Below are 20,939 nucleotides of genomic sequence, written 5' to 3'. Positions count from 1 at the left end.
CAGAAATGCATGCATGTGTAATTTTGAAATTATATAAGCTTAATGATTTTATTAACTTGAAAATGGAATTGCGCAACAGTGTCACGTCTATACTTGATACAGTTTTTTTTATTTTCAGCAGAATTAATAAAAGCAGAAATAAGGACATGGAATTTAATTTACAAATTTTGTGCCCTTAATGGTTTTTATAAACTTGAAAAATGGAAGTAACTAAACGGTTATGCTTATAATTTATAGTTATTACATTAAATTTTAAAATGTTTCATTAAAAATGCACTCAATAATTAATGCAGTTCACAAAAGGACAGCATTGGTATACTGTAAGCAGAATTTCAAAAAATTGAACTTTTCCAAAAATTAAAAAGAAATTTGGGAACCTGTCTGGTGCAGCATGAACTAAGGACATGACTGTTACAATTCAGGATATTGACTGCTGCCAGATTAAGAAAGAGTCAGATTCAAATCACATTACTTAATGTACTAAACAATTTAGCATACAATTAGTGAGAAACCTGGACTTGACTTTGGTTTAGCAAGTACAGAAACATCTGATGGCCAAACTCAAATATGCAGGTTTAAACCTAGGTATGCCCTTCTCCTCTTTCGAAATAAACGTACTTTCAGGCATTTTTTGCAATCAAGCTATTTTGTAAACAGAAAACACCCGTCTAAGCTAAATAATTTTCTTCTTCAATTACTTCTCGAAAATATATTTTATCTGCCTCCAACATCTGCACTTACAACTATTCACAATTCTGATATTATGCAGAGCAGCATAGCTCATTCTTAAACTCATTATGTGCACAGCTTGCATAACTTACAGTACTACCACTGAATTTGTACAAAAATTCCTCACACACACTATGTTTTGTCCACAATTAAGCATTTACTTAGAGGCAATTTGATAGTGCTGACTCCCAGTCAAATATTAGTTCCTTCACCCCCTATTTAGTCACTGACTCAGTCCCAATGAGCAGAGCAGTCACCTGAGTCAGTGAATCAGCTGCTATGAATGATGTTCAATGTTGGAATGATGACAATGTTACAGAGCATTTCTGATGGGAACAAAACTTTGAACCAATAGCAATTAATATTGCTGCTGGTTCAAAGCCTTCAAAGTACCGTATTTCCCCATGTATAAGGCGCACCTTAATTTTGGGGCCCGAAATTTGAAAAAAAATGTATCACATTTATGTAATACATTTTTTGAACTCAAGTTTTATTCATCATAAAATTCATACAACTCCTCATCAATGTCAAAACTCCCATCCATTAGCTTGTCCTCATCTGTGTCTGATGACGAATCACTGTCTTCATATATTGCCTCGTCCTCAGTTCCATCTATGGCATTTGAAATGCCACACTTCTTAAATGACTTGACAACGATCTCAATCTTGATATTATCCCAGGATCTTTTCACCCAGGTACAAACTTCTCCTATAGTTGGTTTCTTCACTCTTCCTGATGATGTCAAATTGTCCCCCAGAAGACTTCATCCATTGGTTCCATTCGTCTCTCGTGGCAGCTTTGAAGGGTTTGTTAATGCTGACATCAAGTGGTTGGAGCTGGGATGTAAAGCCTCCAGGTATGAAGGCAAGTTTTGTTTTTTGCTCTGCAGCAATCTTCTTTGTGTTTTTTGTTATGTGTGCCCTGAACTGATCAAGCACCAATAGGGCAGGTTTGCGTAAGAGCCCACCTAGTCTCCTGCTCCAAACTTTCTCAAATCAGATCTTCATCCCATCCTGATCCATCCAACCCTTGTCATTACTAATTGTTGGATGCCTCCCCACCCATGAACGTGGACAATCACCCCTCGAGGAATGTCTTCTTTTGGCATTGTTTTGCGTTTGAAAAATCAGCATAGGATGCAGTTTGGTTCCGTCGGCACAACAAGCTAGAACAATGTATAATGGCTCTTTTCATGTCGACTTGTCTTCACAGTTACAGTTTTCACCCCCTTCTTATCAACAGTTCTGTTACTTGGGACATCAAATTGAAGGGGGACTTCGTCCATATTTGCAATCTGTCCCAACTCAAACTGATGTGTCTTCCGACATTGAATGACAAAACGATGAAATTCAAGGACCTTCTGCTCATAGCTTTCAGGCATCTTTTGGGCAAGTCTGGTGCGTGTACGCATGCTTAGTCCATTCCGTTTCATGAACCTAAAGCACCAATTGTGTCCTCCTTTGAAATCAGTAACTTCTTTTTTCATCAGCAATTCTTCTTGCCTCATACTGAACCATCTTTGTGGACACAGAAATTCCAATTGCCCTTTGCTCTTCACAATCCATATCTTCATCTCTCTCTCTCTCTAAATCAGGCCAAAAGAGGCAAGTCAGCTAAATGTTTTGCTGACTTGCCTCTCATGGCCTTCTTCTGCCGTGGCGTTTTCAGTAGGGTTTCTTCTTCCCATAGTCAGTCTCAGATTGTTTTCTCAGTTGGAGGAGGACAAACTTATGTTCAGCAGCACGATTTCCATTCACTTTTGCAAACTGGATCACTTTTAACTTTAATTCAGCACTGTACGAAAATCTTTTCTGAGCCATTTCTGGGAAGAAAATAGCAAAATGTAACCTAATATACCGGTAACAAGTGCGAAACAATGAGCGCAAAAGACAACAAGCACGAAAAAGCAGGAAATGCAAGTAAAAAAATCTACAACCACTGTATAAGACGCACCCAGTTTTTAGACCCCAAATTCTTCGAAAAAAGGTGCATCTTATACATGGGGAAATACGGTATTTGAATTCTTCTACTAAACAATTCTTCCAAAGTATCTGACTTCAACATATCCTCCAAAATGTCTGCATCCATGTCATCTCATGGTTAGTAGCACCTCTCCCCCCCCCCTCTCTGTGGGAAAGCCTGGATTCAATTTCTGTTCCGGCTGAAGCTGATAAATACTTCCAGTTATTGTTAGGATAAATAAAATTTTACTGACAACCCCCCCCCCAAATTCAAACCAGTCTCATGAGTTCCACACGCTTCTCTCCCCCTGAAAATGGGCTTTTCATCCTGCAAAACAGGAAACTGATCACAGCATATTTGCAGACACAACATACTGGCTCCTCATGGCCTTAGCCACTTTTACAATTGGCATTATGTTTAAGTGTAAAAACTAAACACACACCCCCACCCCCAAAATGAAATTTCTTCGGAGAATGAAAATTCTTGGTTACATAAATTTTAAAACCTTTCTTTCTTCGAGTGGTCATATACAAAAGTGGATAAACAGCTTCATTAGTAGAAGTGCAGAATGTTCAACTAATGCAAAGAGGAAAATATAGTACACAATTACTGAAATGATTATTCAAATAGCTTGAATAATGAAAAATTTGGCATTTTTTCCGAAAAAAATTATACATAGTAAACTGTACATAGCTATTCTGGTGGCTTTTTATTTTCCAATAATCATGCTAAGCTTTTAAGATTTTTTCTAATGATATTTGTTTGCTAAAAAAAAAAAAAGACCAAAGCTCAAAGTAATAAGATGCATCCACGTCATCTTCTATATGAATGTTCTAGTTAAAGCAGTTGTCAGTTAATTATTTTTAAATAGTTTTTTTTTCTAATGATAATACATTAAATTTAAAAATAATCAAGTTTCTATTTTTTAAAATTTTGATTTTAAAAGTGCAAAACTGTATAAAATTTCTATTAAACCAACCAATCTCTCCGTGCACGGTTGATTTGATTTTAATTTGCGAACTGTGTAAAATTAAGTAATAGTGTCACATTTCATAGAAAACGACGTTTAAGTTTCTTAATGCAAAATATTTAACTTCATTGTATGGTACACATTCTATTTTTGATAATTTACAAAATTTTCATAAAATTTACATCACAGCTCATCTTTATCTAATCTTTTCTTCACAACGTGAAAAGGCAATTTTTCTCCTTTCTTTGGCAGAACAGAAAAGGCAGACGATTTAAACTTTGATGACTTTTTCTGAGAAGATGGGAAACTTTGTTTCCTTTCCTCATAAAACATAATGTCAAGCTTCTTTTGAAGCATATTTTGTACATGTGTTGCTCTTTTTATGTTTCTTTTCTTTTTCTTAATTAGTGCCACTAAATGTTTGTCATATTCTAATAAACTGTCTTCCTGAAGTTCTTTTCTTTCTTCTTTAAAGCTAGTCTTTGGTTTCACAACAACAACCCTCCTTTTCCTTTTTAAATTAAACAACTGTTCACGTACAAAATACAGATGATTTAACTGCATACGTAACTCACGAAATAAGTGCCTCAGTTCTAAGGAGGATTGGAGTAGATTCCGAGTGATGCAATGGCGATCACAAAGCTGCATAGCAGCTTTCCAGCGGACACTAGATTGAGCATTAGCAAGAATGAAATGTAGAAGGTTTGTAGTTGTAAGTTCCATTTGCAGTGGAAACTCAATACTCTCAGATTTCCTAGAGAAAGAAAAGAAGACATATTTCATAGAACAGGATCATTAATAATTTAGAGTTCAGTTTATTCATTCTAAAATTTGATTTATATAAAGATAAAAGGATATGACCATAACAAATACACAAACTTGTTCAGGTATACCTCCTACCCTACCCACAAAAAACATTTCCTATATTTTTGGGAAATTTGACTTGATATTCAGAAGGGTCAGTATCACAATACACAGCTTGCATGCTTTCATTATTAAAGTAAAGAAAATTCCAAAATTCGTGATTATATACATATAAAACTAATATAAAGAAAAGTAAACTGTCGTTAAATTTACAAGCACTAAGACTAAACAATTTTCTGTTCCTGACCAGTTAAATGGAACTGTTGCTAGATGGCAAAACTTGACCTTCTAATGCTGAGAGGCACTATTAAAATATACAACCATAGAATCACACCATATGCAAGCTTCCGCTTCACTTTTTTTCTTCTTTTTTGTGAGAGAGAATGTAAATAGTATAAAATGTCACTAAAAACGAATTCAATTTTGTTTAAGTTTAAAAACCAGTAACCAATAAGCATGTAGTTTTATAATTTAAAATTAATATTCATTTCTAAAAATAAAATGCTATATTTTTATAGATATATATTTTAGAATTTTACAAATACACAATACATTGTTTTGAACACAGTCTGAAGAAACTTTTCAAATATGCACATCGAATTCGGCAATAAGTTTCTACTTTAAATACATCAGTGAGATATGTTCTTATTTTGTATTTTCTTTATGGGAAAATGGTTAACTTTGCAAAAACCAGGAAGCATGCAATAAGATTATAATAAACATCCAGATTATAATAAACTATACAAGGCTATAGACCTAGTATGGGCAACCCTGTTTTCATTTGCTAACAAACTGTAACAAACCTTATTCTTGACAGCATATGTGCTGGTTGCAACTTGATATTGCATGTGCTTGCACCTGCTTACAGTGTGCAGATTTTCCCATATCTCCATGATTCGGTTTACTCACATAAACTGTTATAATTCTTAAAAGGGGTTATTCGAAAGCTAAGTTGTTATTTATTGTTGTTATTTGGTTTTTAGGAGCTTTAGCAACTAAGGCCTATTGCTCCGGGAATATGCGGTGGTCATTTCATGACCTTTCCGCATCGTCCATATTTGGAGTTGATGGGCTCGAACCCCGAGGTTAATCAAGGGGCGTGTGCTACGCACTGCTGCTCCTTCCCACCTGGCTACGGAGGCGCCTTTCGAAAGCTAAGTGAACCAGCAGCAGAAGTTAATACCGAAGTGAGTGAAGCAGATGAACTCAATGATTTGGAACAGTCCCAAAAATAAAAGGACAAGAATAGAGAAAAAGTGATGGGAAATTAAGAAACTTGGAGCTGAAATTTGTAGTAATACAAGTAAATGAATGGCCGTGTGTCTTCTGTGCAAAAAAGGTTTAAGTGACAATATAAGACAGACAGTTTGAAGACTCACTTTTGCAATATGCACATTGAATTCGACAATAAATTTTCAGTTGATGGCTGTAGTTGTGTCAATGAAATTGACTTTGATAAATCAATTTCATGATCAGAAGGATAGCCTGAAGCAGTTTTTGTGAAATGATCAAGTGGCATGCTAATTACAGAGCTCTCTGGATTTTGACTCAGAAGAAGATAGTTTTCCAATGACGAGATGATAAAGGAAACTGTGATCACGGATCAATGGAAACTGTTGGAGAATTATGATTGGAAAGTGAATGGTGATATCCCGCAAAAAGTGTAGAATTTGCAGCTAAGCTGCAGGATGGTTTTTCGCAGAGCACTAGAGTTATCGAAAAATGTAAAAGGGGCAACTAACTGAACAATTGAAGGTTTTTCCCCCTGGTGATGGACAAGTCAACAGATTTTACAGACAGAGTAGTTAATCTTTTGGGTTCAGTTTGTGCTCCACAATCTCAAAAATCACGACGAACACCACTTACTTTGTGGACTGCGAGGCTGAACCGATATACAGTCAGTCCTCGTATAACACGTGTTTACATTACACGAATTCGATCATACATGATTTATAAATAGGGGAACGATATCTTATATAACACGAACCGAATTCGCTTATGCACAATTCGCCTTTGTGTTTACAAGAAATGGCAGTTGAACGCGGAATCACCCAAACTGAACGCAACACGATAGGAATATAGAGGAGATTCTGAAAATGTATTTATGTGTTTTATATCAGTGAAGGGGAAACACATTTCACCATAATAACGTAAAATTCCAGCTATCGGTGTTATCGCGAATGCAATTAGATCGAGTTTACTACCAGTTTATAACAGATTCCACTAGCAGAAATGCAACTGGAAATTGTTTTTATTGTTTTATGGTAGTAACCCCTAGAAATGTGCTTTAGTAAAATGTGAGGTGTTAATAGTGTAACCTCTGCCTTTACGGTGTTGTTTATTCAGTTGCTACACACACGCAGCTTTGTTTATGTGTATCAAGCGTGCCTCCTCGTTTTGTAATTGTGCTTTGTTCCCTAAATGAGTAAAATACTTAAAAGGTGTGAAAAGAAAGCGTCCTGGTGAAGACACTGCAGATTCAGAGAGAAAAAAAAAAAGCAATATCGATAAACATAGGCAGACTGGGTCAAAAATTCTTACCCAGGAAAATTTGTAGTGTCCTCACACTAGCATTTATGGTAAAATCACACTGGTCACCGGGGTTTCCCCGGTAAGGCTTATGGCCAGTCCGCGACTGTCGATAGCGAAAAAATATGAAACTGTGAAACACTTGGAGCGAAATGAAAGACCATGTGATATTGCATGTGCTACAGACCTAAATGAGGCAACGCCGAGAATTACAAAGAATGCAGAGAAAATAACTTTCATAGCAGGAACAACTCAAAGTGTAATTAAAATCCATTAGATTAAGACACAAAGAATTGGAAGAGATGGAACGGCTGTCATCTGTTTGGATAGAAAATCAAACAAAAAACAAGTTTGCTTACGATAGAAGAAAAAGTGTTAGCAATATTTTATTACGTAATAAAATACGTATTTTATTCATAAAAAATACGTATTTTTTATTATTTATTATATTATAATAAAATATAATATAATAATAATAATAAATATAAAAAATTATAATATTTTTTATTACGTATTTTAATCGTTATAAAATACGTAAGTATTTTATTATGATTATTTATTGTGTTTGGTAATGTTTTGGTTACCAATGTGTGTTCAATCTTCGGTGGTCGGCACCTAACCCTATTTTTCCCATAGGGCCTGTTGTTTATATTGCACAATGTTGCATTGCACGAAGGTTTCTAGGAACACAACTATCGTGCTATACGAGGACTGACTGTACTTGAAAAATTTTCTGAAGCTTCAATAAAAAAAACAGAAAAGTGACTTGGATCTGGGGGAAAAAAAAAAAAAAAAAAACCTAGTTTCTGTTACAACAGATGGTGCACCTGTGATGACCAGAGGTAAATTGGGATTTGTTTCTCTTTTGAAACAGCATTTGAATTAAATTGGCACAAAAACCACGTTGCCCTCCATCCACAGCATTCTGCAATCAGGAGTATCTGTAGGCTCAAATGGCCGGAACCAACATGTCGAAAAATCCGATGGATATGGTTGTGAAAATCGTGAATTACACCTGAAGTAGAAGTTATTCATCCATTGATAGCTTGTTGAGGCTTAGAAAGAATGCGATGAGTGTGATTTTGAAGATCTTGACTTTGCAAATGTGAGATGGCTGAGCAGAGGAAAGCGCTGGAATGACTTACTTCTTTGCTTCCCCAAATTTGATATTTTCTTGTTGAGAAATATCAGATTGAAAATTTTTCTGACATGGAGAGCCCTTCTTGGCAGTGTCATTTGCATTTTCTGTGCGATATTATGGCTCACCTGAATGAATCATGAAGCTCCAGGGAATAGAAAAACTAATATGTGAGCAGGCACAGCATATTCAAGAATAAGTCAAAACTGAGCTTATGGCACAAACTCGGAAGGATGATATGACCCATTCTGCAAATCTCACTAATTGGAGCAGGGTCTACTTTATGTGAAGCGGCAGTTTTGCATAAATTAGATGAAAATTCTGTCTCAGAAATTTGAATTGTGCTTTTCTGATTTCAATAACTTCAAATTGGCATTTCAGTTTTTGCACGATCCATTTCATTTTCATATATTACAAATTCAAGTAAAGAAATTGCCACCCTTCCATCTTTGGATAAAAGTGGGTTTCAAGATGATATGCTTTCTCTTCACAGTCTGGAATAGTTGAAAGTCACTGGCAGAGGTGAAAGTGATTCTCGCACTGCTTCTATTGGAATGAGCAGCAGCCTGGAAAACAAGATGCAGGATATTTCAGACTGCTGGGAGTCATTGCGGTACAAGTAAACACATGGGTTGTGTTAGGGTAGCTAAGAATAGGAACAGGTGCAGGCATACTTGCATGTACACCAATGCTAGGAGTTTGGTAAATAAATTTGATGAATTTGAGGTATTGCTCAAAACATCAAGGGCAGATATTGTTGAGATATCAGAGACGTGGTGTCACACAGATATAAGGAATGCAGAACTGGAATTTGGGGAATACAATGTGTACAGAAAGGATAGGAAAGGAGGAGGGGTTTTGCTATTAGTTAAAAAACACAAAATCCAAAGAAGTGAAGCCAGTCGACATCACTGGACGGTGCAGTGTCGAGTCAGTTTGGTGTGACATAAGCATTAGGAGATCAAAATTTGAGTAGGAGTGTGTTATAGGCCTAATGACTCTGATGAGTATAATAAGAAACTGTACAGAGAAATAGAGTGGACCAGTAAATCAGAGAGTCTTATAATGGGGGATTTTAATTTCCCAGATATTGACTGGAATTTGTGGGTTGGTCACACACATCAGCAAGGCTTTTGTGGATTTATTGGATGATTGTTTTCTACATCAGCATGTTCGGGAGGCAACTAGAGTGAATAATACTCTTGATCTGATTATCAGTAGTGATTCTTCACACATTAAGAATCTGCAGATAAAGGAACCACTAGGTGGCAGTGATCACAGTGTGCTAAAGTGGGGTTTACTCAAAGAGGTAACTATCATCAGGGGTAAAGGGAAGGGTTGTTGCTTTCGTAAAGGCGACTACGGTGGTCTGAGACAGTAATTAAATTCTATACGGTGGGACCAACTGATGACGTTACCAACAGCAAATTCAAAATGGGAAGCATTCAAAGAATTTATCTTGGAAGCTACTAGGCTTTACATACCAACTAAGAAATATTGTTCAAGGTTTAGGCCTAAATGAATGTCAGATGAACTAATGAGACATATGGCAGAGAAGAAAAATGTATGGGATACATATAAATTAATGGGTGACATGGAAGCCTATGATAAGCTGGTCTGTAACCAAGTCACAAATGAGATTAGGCAGGCAAAGGCAGATGAGAAATTTTTGGCAAAGGATGTAAAGAAAAACAGCAAAGAGTTCTTTACCTACATAAACTCTAAAAGGAAAAAAATGAATCAGATTGGTCCACTGAATATTGATGGTTCAACTGTTGATGATCCTGCACAGGTGGCTAACAAACTGAGTATTTTGCATCTACATTCACACATGAGGAGTTATTCAGGAAGGGGAGTGCCAGAGGTGAATTAAACTGTGGCAGTGAGCTAGATGATTTTGTAATAAATGAGAGGAAAGTGGAGGAGAAATTGTTCAAGATAAACATAAAAAAGGCACCTGGGGTGGATGGGATCTATCCAGTTATATTAAAGGGGGCAGCAAAGGAAGTAAGCAAACCCTTAGCCATAATTATGAGAGCTTCTTTGGACTCAGGGGAGGTACCCATGGACTGGAGATGTGCAAATGTGACCCCAATTCACAAAGGAGGATCAAAGGGAGACAGGTAATTATAGACCTGTTAGTTTAACTTCTGATTCAGGAAAATATAAGGAGGCACTGGTTAAAGAACCACTGCAGGATCATCTAGACAAGACTTCAGTTATAGCTCGGACACAGCATGGTTTTGTTAAGGGAAAGTCTAGCCTGACCAATTTGATGGGATACTATGATGTGGTCACAAAGGAACTGGATGCAGGGAATAACTTTGATATCATATATTTGGATCTTAGAAAGGCTTTTAGTACTGTTGCACATGGAAGACTGCTGCACAAATTGGAGCAGTGTGGCATTGGAGGCAAATTGCTGCTATTGATAAAGGGATGGTTGAATAGGAGAAGACAAGAGTGATAATCAATGGACACTGCTCATCGTGGACTAATGTTATTAGTGGAGTATCTCAGGGTTCAGTGTTGGGTCCATTATTGTTTTCTGTATTTATAAATGATATTGATGATGGTATATCAGGCTTAATGTCCAAGTTTGCAGACGATACGAAGGTTGGCAGGGTTGTTAAGGACACAAATGACAGTATGCTGCTGCAAGAGGATCTAGAAAAGTTGAGCAGATGGGCTGAGAGGTGGCAAATGAAGTTTAACATTGACAAATGTAAAGTACTACATATGGGAAGCAGTAACTCCAGAGTAATGTATTAACTCTGTGGGACTACACTGACAGTGGTAGTTATTTTATTATTGTAATTTTTTCTTTTTTTTTTTATGGAGCATTAGCAACTAAGGCCATATTGCTCCGGGGATATGTGGTGGTCATTTCCTGACTTTTCCGCATCATCCGTATTTGGTGGTCACGGGCTCGAACTCCAGTCTGATCAAGAACCGTGTGCTAGGCACTGCTGCTCCTGCCCACCTGGCTACGGAGATGCCAACAGTGGTGGAGAACGAAAAGAACCTAGGGATGATTGTGCAGGCAGATATGAAGTTTTCTGAGCAGTGCAGACGGTCTGTAAGAGTAGCTCATGGTGTCTGGTCAATGATATATAGGAATTTTTCTAGCAGGGATAAGGAGATGATTATCCCCTTGTATAAGGCAATGGTCAGGCCACACCTTGAGTACTGTATACAGGTCTGGAGGCCTCATTTCAAGAAGGATGTAGAGGTGTTGGAACGAGTACAGAGAAGGGCAACAAGATTAGTGAATGGAACAAAGGGTTGCTCTTAGAAGTTTTGCAAATTACAATGTCTAGTGTTGTTGTTATTTGGTTTTTAGGAGCATTAGCAACTAAGGCCATATTGCTCTGGAGATATGCGGTGGTCATTCCCTGACCTTTCCACATCCTCCGTATTTGGTAGTCATGGGATTGAACCCCGGTCTAATCAAGAAGCATGTGCTGTGCACTGCTGCTCCTACCCACCTGGCTACTGAGGCACCCCAGTGTCTGGAGACTAGGCACCTGCTAGGTGATCTGATTGAGGTGTATAATAACTTGACTGGTTTGAGCATGCTCAATGCTGATGGGATTCTTCCTCTTGCTCAGAATAATAACCTGAGAGGGCATAAATTCAAATTGAGGAAAGACAGATGTAGGATAGATGTGTAGAAGTTTTCCTTTAGCCAGTGGGTAATTGGTTGGTGGAATAGACTTCCATCCTTTGTTGTGGAAGTTGATAGCTTAAATAAATTTAAGGATGAGCTGGACAGGTATTTGGAACGAACGGAGGGGTGAAATGGGAAACTTTTTTTTTTTTTCCGGCTGATGCTGCATAAGCTTGCTTTCTTGCATCATATGTGTCTACTAATGCTATTGCTAAAAAGTTCATCACGATTCTTCAGTCAGAGAAATGTGGGAATGTATTCCAACTGACAAGGATCTCTCAACTTTGAAATAACTTATTTCAAAATTATTGTCCATGTTTGGCTCAACATGGGTGTGTGAACAATGGGAATTCATCAAGTCAAAATACACATCTAGAATTGTTGATGTTAAGTTAGATGCGGAGCTGAGATGTGCATTTAATTCAGATGTTCAGCCAACATTTATGCAACTTGTCAGACAAAAGAATTGTCAAATTTCACATTAAATATTCTGATTTTCAATTTGAACAATTTGTTATCATTTATGTCTGAAGCAGTTGTAACTGAGGAATGAAAATGCATGTTTTGAATAAACTTGTTTAAAAAGGACATATTTAAAATTTCAACTGAGCAACCTATATTTCTCAATTTTTGCATGGTGTGGCAAATTTCACTTCCCATTTGCCACACCAGCGGCTACACTGAAAAATATATTACCCACCTAGGCTATAGTTTAAAGACAGGAAAAACTGATTCAAGAGATATTCTTAGGAGAATAAATAGAAAGCTTGAGAAAAACCAAAAATTTTTTCTCGTTTTAAGCATTGCCATAAATGATATGGTGTAGACAATTTTAAATATATTCTCAGGTGCAAGATGACAGCCATAAATACTTATTAAAGCTCAATTCATGTAAAATGAAAAAAACAAAAATCAGATTAATAACACTAATCATTTTAGTGATCTAAGTTGGGATTTGATCAACTGGGAGACCCCCAAAACAATTTCAATTTAACTCAAACACATTTTTCTTAAATGCAGATGTATTCTTGGTCATGTGACCACTGGTACACATGAACATTAAGGTTACTGATTGACCTTAGGCTAGAGTTTGGCAAGTTACAATGTCAGGAGATAGACTATTTTGATAATCATAAGTTTGATATGTAATAAAACAGGGAAAAGCAGGTGAAACCTGGGCATAAATGTGAAGAAACATTTAAACCAGAACCTGTGCAACTGAAATGGTAAGCATGCATAAAAACAGAGATCAATCATGAAATCACCTTTGGGCTCAGGTGAAATCTGCATGGGCCAAACATCTCACCAATCAATAAGCAGTGGGGAGGGGGACTAAGAATAACTACAGCCTAGTCAGTTTTACCTCACTGTTGAAAAGGTCATGAGGTCTGTGGTCAAGGGTGCATTATAATACAGCTTTGAAAGAATACAATTTTGCTTGACCAATCTAATGAACTATTATTATGTGGTCACACAGGAGCTGATGCATGAATAACTTTTACATTATATACTCATATTTTAGCAAAGCATTTGACACGGTCCCACACTGATTGCTGTAGAAGCCAGAGCATATCGAGATTATGGACAAGGTCCTGAGGCGGATTAAGGAATTGCTGAAAGACAGGAAGCCAGAGGGTTATAAGGGGCATTTGAAAAGTTTGTGTTCCAAGTATGAAGGGTTTATCTGAGAAGTCTGGTAATGCTATTTTTCAACACAGCTCCACTTGAAGTCAATACACTTTTTCAATGATGCTGCAATGTGTTGATTCCAGCTGCAAAGAAAGTTCTCTCTGGCCTCAAGGAATGCATCCACCGCAGCAATGGTGTCATTGGCAGTGGGAAAATAGATGCCAGCCACCAGGTATTTTTTCAAATTAGGAAATAGATGAAAGTTCAATGGTGCTAGATCTGATGAATATGTCCCTGTGATTGTCTGGACTTTTTGAAGTTAATCCAGTGGGAACACTCCAATGGCACCCTGAAAAAAAAAAAAAAAAAACTACCAAAAGTTAATGACAGCAGGATAGAAAGTGCAGTATATTCAGCTGATGACAACTGATAGAAAGTGGAGTGAAAGACCATCCACTTCTATTTTTTTTTTTTTATGAAAACCCCAAACACGAAAGGTATCAAAACCTATAGTACTTAGTACCGTGCATGGGTTGAAGGAGACGTATGGGGGGAGGGGGGGTGCTGGAAACTTTGCTCTAGAGACTAAATATGGGTTTCACCACTCCAAGCAAAGTGGTGGTATTTCACCAGTTGATGAGGTGCCTTTTTCACAATCTTAAATTCATTAGAACAGGTTTGTGTGTGTGTGTGTGTGTGTGTGTGTGTGTGTGTGTGTGTGTGTGTGTGTGTGTGAGAGAGAGTTGTTGTTGTTTGTTGTTTAGGAGTCTGAACTGCTCCTTTGTCTCTGGCTCAAGGGGGTGGATCCACATCTCATCCATCCATGTCACAAACCTTGCTGGATCTGCTTGAAAAATGCACTTGACAACTCTTGTGCATTTTCATATACAGGCATACCTCGAATAACGAATAGGATGCGTTCCACGAAATTACTTCGTTAAGCGAAACTTCGTTTTCAGAGGTAAAAATACTATGGCTAGAATAGGGATACGTTCCTACTTAAAGAAAATGAAAAGCTTTTTTTTCGAACAAAGAAACGTTTTATTAAATAAACATTCAACTTACATACAAAGTGAAATCACATTTTAAAATACGAGTCTAAAGTTGATTGTTTATGCTCTTTTTCTCTTTCATTTAACAATTGCCTATACGGAGTTATTGCATTTAACACTGATCGCTTAACAATAATACTTCTTCCTAAATCAGGATCATTTTCACTAAAAAAATTTAAAACGTTTTCAATGTCATTTAAGCACCTTTTTAAATCTTTGGTTGTTAACACTTTTTCGGCAGGAACTTCTTTAACTTCGTCTTATTGCTAACAAGGTTTTCTAAATCTTCCACTGAAAAACCATCATCTTCTGCATTCAATAAATTTCTAACATCCTCTTCATCGACATTTTCGAAACCTATTGATTGAGCCATCTGGATAACTTCATTTCTAATTTCTTGGATGTTATTTTCTTCTTCTAGTACAACTTTTGGCCATATTTTGCGCCAAACTCCATTTAAGCATATCTTAGTGACTTCTTTCCAAGAACTATCAATGTTTTCAATTGCGTTTTTAATGGTGTAGTTTTTCCAAAAAGTTTTAACTGTCATTTCCTCTTTAACCTCTAGTTCAGTTAAACTGCTTAATGTTCGACTTTAAATGATGCTATTACTCCCTGATCCAATGGTTGAATCAGAGAAGTTGTGTTTGCTGGAAGAAACACAACTTTGACAGGAATGCGTGTCCAACGTGTTAAGATCAGTAGGATGTCCCGGAGCATTGTCTAACAACAAAAGAGCTTTTTCTTCAAAGTTGTTTTTTTTTGACAATACCGTTTTACTTCATGACAAAAGTGGTTAACAAACCAATCAGTAAATAACTCCTTGGTAACCCGCGCTTTTCTATTTGCTTTCCATATTACAGGTAAATTCATTTTTATGTTACCTTTTAACGCCCTCGGATTTTCTGAATGGTAAACTAATAACAATTTTAATTTATAATCGCCAGAGGCATTTGATCCAAAGAGTAACGTTAAACGGTCTTTGGCTGCTTTGAACCCAGCAGCTGATTTTTCTTCAATAGAAATGAAGCTTTTTGTTGGTAGCCGTTTCCAGAACAAACCGCTTTCGTCAACATTGAACACCAAATTTGGAAAATTTTCACGTTCAATTATTTCCTTTAGTTTTTCTGGAAACTTATTTGCAGCTTCTCCTGTTAATTTTACACTATGAATCCTGGCCCGTTTTTTAAATTTCTCGAACCAACCACGAGAAGCTCCAAAGGTTTCCCTAATTTCTTCAGTTTGTTTAGATTTCAGGTGATTAAACTGGAATATTTTTTTTATGTTAAATGGGGCTTGAAATTGCCGACTTCGTTATATCGAAGCTTCGTTATCAGAGGTAACGTTAACCGAGGTATGCCTGTACTGTCAACAACTTCGAGACCCATCATGCTGACACTTTCTTCATAATAAAAACCTCTATTATTATGTGGTACACTTGTTCATATAAGATGCCCAACACACTGGCAATGTACCAAACTGTCATCATCACCAGATCATGCTCACTATCAACAATTTCTGGAGTGATGGATGTTGGTTGCAGGTCTTCCACAGCAAGGGAGGGAGTCTTCCAGACTCTCCCTCCCTTGTTTAGTCCTTTTTGGTGACAGATTGTCCATCTTTTCTCATCCACACAAATTGCTGATATCAGAACCTGTAATTAAAAAAATACATTACAGAAACTTGGTGGGTTACTATTTGAAGTGTTATAGTACAGAAATGTGCTATTATGTACTTTACTATAACACTTCAAATATATGTGATATTTGAAGTGTTATAGTAAAGTACAGAAATTTTTAAAACTGTACCACTACCCTTTCATACGCAGACACAAACTTTTGCTTGGTTTCTGGATCTAAATGACTCCAGGTTTCATTCTTTAAGTGACTACACCAGACAAATCTTTCTCGGTTTTAATGATTTCCAGATTTTCCCTGTGAAATTGTTGCCTAAATTTCTTCCTGCAAATGGGATCCAGCAAGAACCAACCTTTGCCATCTTTAGTTTATCATTAAATTGCCAAATATGATAACTAGAATTAAAAAAATAATAATAACTTTAGATATTTATGTATCACTTAATTTGATTTCAATATCTAACTTTCAGAGAATTTTGGCTTTTGTAAGCCATAGTCAGACAACAGTGGCCGACAGGTGCATTGTCTTTTCTAAGCTATTTTAATGCTGCCATCTGTTAAAACTGTGTGTATTATTAGTTGTAAACATGGATGAGAGATGACAGCACATAACTAGAAAAAATTGCAGGGCAATCATTCATAGAAGGATATGCTATTTTAAAAGGTACTTGAAATGATCTCATAAATATATATTTACTATATATCAAGTATTATGTAGATCAATCTCTTGCCTTGGTAGATTTGTCTTTTATAGCAAGAAATTTAATGATTGCTCTATACTTTTTCAAATCCATGTTACCTACAACAGAAGTGCATATTAGTTTTTATAAGAGGGGGAAAAATGGTTTATGGCTGTATTCTAAACAAATTGTAAACATATGCCTTAAACAAATATTAAATTTTATGACACTATTTTTGGCCTAGGTAAACTGAAACTTTTCTAGTGTTAATCTTATATACGTCTACTGGGAGTGGAAAGCTTGAGTAATGGAACAGGACTCTGAACAGAAAAAATTAAGATTTTTTTTTAAAAAAACTCCATTTAAGGTTAGCTATACATGCACAACTGGAACAAGGCATGCTCGTTGACTATGGTGAACAGGCTAAATCAAATTTAACCTGCTACTAGTCATGAAATCATATACAAGGCATTAAAATAATCTGACACTGAAGAATACATATTAAATAATCTTCCATTCGAAATGACAAATATATTATGCGTGCAACAAAACATGATTTACCTGTGAGCTGGAAAAAGCAAAATTGTGGGATATTTTTCCACTGTATACTCCCAAGGTAAATCATTGGTATCACCATTTATCCTGTAATATACAAATATGAAATAAAGATGAGTATATATCATAAATGAAATTCATATATTTTTCAGTTGACAAAACTACATGTTTTGAACCTGCTTTGGAAATTTGCTTTTTCAAGTTTAGAGAGTTCAGAAAGACTTCTACTTCACCTAGTTCCTGACCTTTGAAAATGAATTCCAAAGCAAGTTTTAAATGTAATTGTGTAGGATTTTTGAGTTAACTGGACCTCTTTTGTAATTATTACTAGGAAACAATAAATAAAAACTTTTGCTCAATATTTAGATGATGACAACTTCTTAATCTTAACTTTAATTTATAGTAAATAACTATGTACACTTTTCACACAAGAAAGCTATACAAGAAAAGTCTTAATTATGTCTACAGTAATGTCAGGCATGTTGTCAATAAAATTAGATTTTGCTTAAAAAAAAACTAATGCATAGAGGATGTTGAGTTTCACTATGGGGCCTCCAGATGTAGATGGAATGGGCAAATAGGGGTGAATTTATTATAGAGGAATTCAACCTGCCCCAAATGATTGGAGAGGTGAGAAGGAAACTTAATGGGGAACAAAGTTTTTAAATTGATAGAATGTTTCAGGCAGTGAAAAATGTCTGTGAGGTACACACAGGCCAATTTTTTTTTTTTAAAGCTTTCCACAATTTTTAGGATTATTAAAATGGTATATAATGAAAAAAAAATTGTCATAAACAGTTATGTTATTTCTTGTAATATTTATACATACTCTTACACAATTAATTTTAGTAATAAGAAAAACCAAATACAAATTTAAGATAAAATTACAAAACTACAATTATAAAAAATTAAATCAAAAATTATTATAATTTCAAAGAAATAATAATTTTATGAAACTTAATGCAATGCATAATTGAAAATCTTAACTTTGATTTTCAATTATACATTGCATTAAGTTTCAATAAATACCTTCATAAAAATGAAATGGAAAATCCTCTCCAAATTTACTTTTATCTGTCAATTATTCACTGACATTTGCCACTAAAATGCATGATGCACTTGCACTGCAATCACATTCTGCAGAACCGGGAGTCCGGGAACCCCTACTGACTGCTTGTAAGTCTATGCCTGCTTATCGTTTGGCAACGCTGCTGCTTACCCGAGTCGTGATATATTGCACCAATTCAAATAATTCATTAGATGGCATGCAATCAAAATTACAATAAACATAATTTCATGATATATATTCTTTCGCAGGATGTTTATTATATATATATATTTTTTTAAGACAGCCGCAGGTCAGAGGTTGCCCACTCCTGCTTTAAAGCAATAGACATAGAAGAGAGGCCAAGTTAGAGGAACAGAGCGGGTTGGATTTCCTAAGGTAAGAAAAGGGAAGGAAGCAAGGCTAGGCAGAGTGGGGTAGCCTTCCACTCTGCCTACCTCTGCTTCCTTCCCTTTTCTTATTCAACTTACTACATTCCTCTAACCTGGCCTCTCTCGCTTCACAAATGAGGAGAGAGCCCGTCAGGTGTCCCTTCTATCTTCCTGGCCTGGCTTCTCATGCGGTGGACGGATGCTGAAAGGCTCTTTTCATGGTGATCGAGCCTCCCAGTAACCAAGAGGGCAGTCAAACAACACACTACTCATGCATAAACCATACCGACTGGTTGCAATGTTGTGCATACATCACAGAGAACTCAACAGATTTGTGGGAAACCAAAGGAACCTCTTGACAAACACACTATGTCCACTAATAGACAGAGGCCATTAGCATACATAGTGCGTTTGTCAAGAGATTCCTGGGAAAGTTAAAGAGCAATGAAAAATACTGAAGCCTGTAACAACTATGAAGTTGATCTGTAATAATACCACAGCAAGGCTGATTGAGTATCTGCTTGCTAAGCTTCTTGTATGTGAAAAATACAAAGGTGGGGGAAAAATTAGCTTGGAATCTGATGTAATGAGTAATGTAGTGGGTGCAGGAAAGTCTTAAATAATCTAGCTGTTGTTGTGGATGAACCAAATGGTTACTTTGCCTCTATACTTAGATGGAAGACATTTTGTGGTGAGTGCAGATAGGAAGCATGAGATTAGTGATACTGAAATTATAGAATATTGTTTATTAGAAAATCTTTAAGAGCCTAAAGGCAAATACCCAATAATTTTGAGGGAGGTAGCACTAGTGTGCATTGTACCATTAATTATGTGGGCATTGTTGGAATCAGGAAAGATTCCTCTGGAACAGAGAAGTACCAATATATTACCAATACATAGAGGCAGTTCTAAGAGCAAAACGTGGGTAACACTAACCAATCAGTCTAGTCCCACTGATTGGTCAGCATTATTCCTTCTTAGCATAGGTACATATTCATCAGGTCTTCAGTCACTGGATAGATATTTAAGCAAGGAGGGAGTCAAATAAGTGACTTATTTTAATTGGTTGCATTCAGAGGAAGTTGCAGTAACTGTATTTATTCCAAGGAAACCAGCCAAATATGGCATCAAAATTTAGGCACTTTGCGATGCATGAATGTAGTATTTTTTTGATGGAAGTTTGTCAGAAAACAGCTTTAAAGGGCCACTCAATTTCAGATTCACCACAAAGTGAAATTCATCTGGTTTCAGATCGTGAAGGAACTGGGCACATGGCAGCAGATAACTAGCTATACAGGTGCTCTTTTTGGCCAATAAACTCAAGAAGAATTTGATACTAGTAGGAACACTTTGTAAGAACAAAAGTAAGCTGCCAAAGGAATTTGTAAAAAGCTGAGAAGTGAACAGCAGAGAGGATATGATGATAGCATTCTACATGCCAAAGGAAAACCAAGAATAATCCTACTTCTCTCTTCAGTGCATTATGATATGTCAACTGATTCCAGCACTGGTAGCTTGAAGAAACCAGAAATTATCACCTTGTATTGAAAGCAGGACCAGACAGAGTGGACAAAATGTGTTCAGCATATTCAACACTAAGGAAACCTAGGTACGTGGCATTAGTCTCATTCTACTGAGTTCCTGATATTACTGGGATAAATGCCCAAATAATATTTTCCAGAAATAATCAACCTACAAATGTGTTGTGCGAAAACAGTTCCTGCATGAGGCTAGGTTGGGTCTGATCATACCCACAGTCATGAAAAGGAAAACAACATGTATTTTGAGAACTACAAGGGGTGATCATTTAATTTGCAGACTGATGCAAGATTATGTTTACCATGCAAACGTTCCATAACTGCTGATAGAGGCATTCTCCCTGATGGGCAGACTCTGTGCGCGCATGCAAGATACAGCCAAGCCCCATACAGCTAATGCTGTGCAGGCAGTGATCACTGCCACATCTCCCCCATTCACTGGAAAGCAGAAAGGCAAGCATTTCTCACCCAACACAATATTTGCAGAGCCACAATGGAAGCACTTCAGTCTTTCAAATTGTTGTTTGTTTGTTTGGTTTTTAGGAGCATT

The 20,939-nt window shown here is 36.5% G+C and overlaps 1 protein-coding gene across 1 annotated transcript in view; it reads right to left on the bottom strand.

Annotated features, from left to right (window-relative positions):
• Positions 1–3,844: 3,844 nt before the first annotated feature.
• Positions 3,845–20,939, bottom strand: part of LOC150076820 (thioredoxin domain-containing protein 11) — a 116,999-nt gene continuing 99,904 nt past the window's right edge. Inside the window, exons 12-13 of the mRNA XM_090385690.1 lie at positions 17,421–17,501; positions 3,845–4,415 (exon numbers count right to left, since the gene is read on the bottom strand). Of these exons, the coding sequence (XP_090241816.1) occupies positions 3,845–4,415; positions 17,421–17,501 (652 nt within the window). The remainder of the gene's footprint in view (positions 4,416–17,420; positions 17,502–20,939) is intronic.

This window comes from Mastigoproctus giganteus, chromosome 12, assembly GCF_048544385.1.
Source record: "Mastigoproctus giganteus isolate SK-2022 chromosome 12, ASM4854438v1, whole genome shotgun sequence".
Classification (NCBI taxonomy): Eukaryota; Metazoa; Arthropoda; class Arachnida; order Uropygi; family Thelyphonidae; genus Mastigoproctus; species Mastigoproctus giganteus.
The sequence above is the reverse complement of the archived record's forward strand: the minus strand, read 5'-3'. Positions and strand labels throughout refer to the sequence as shown.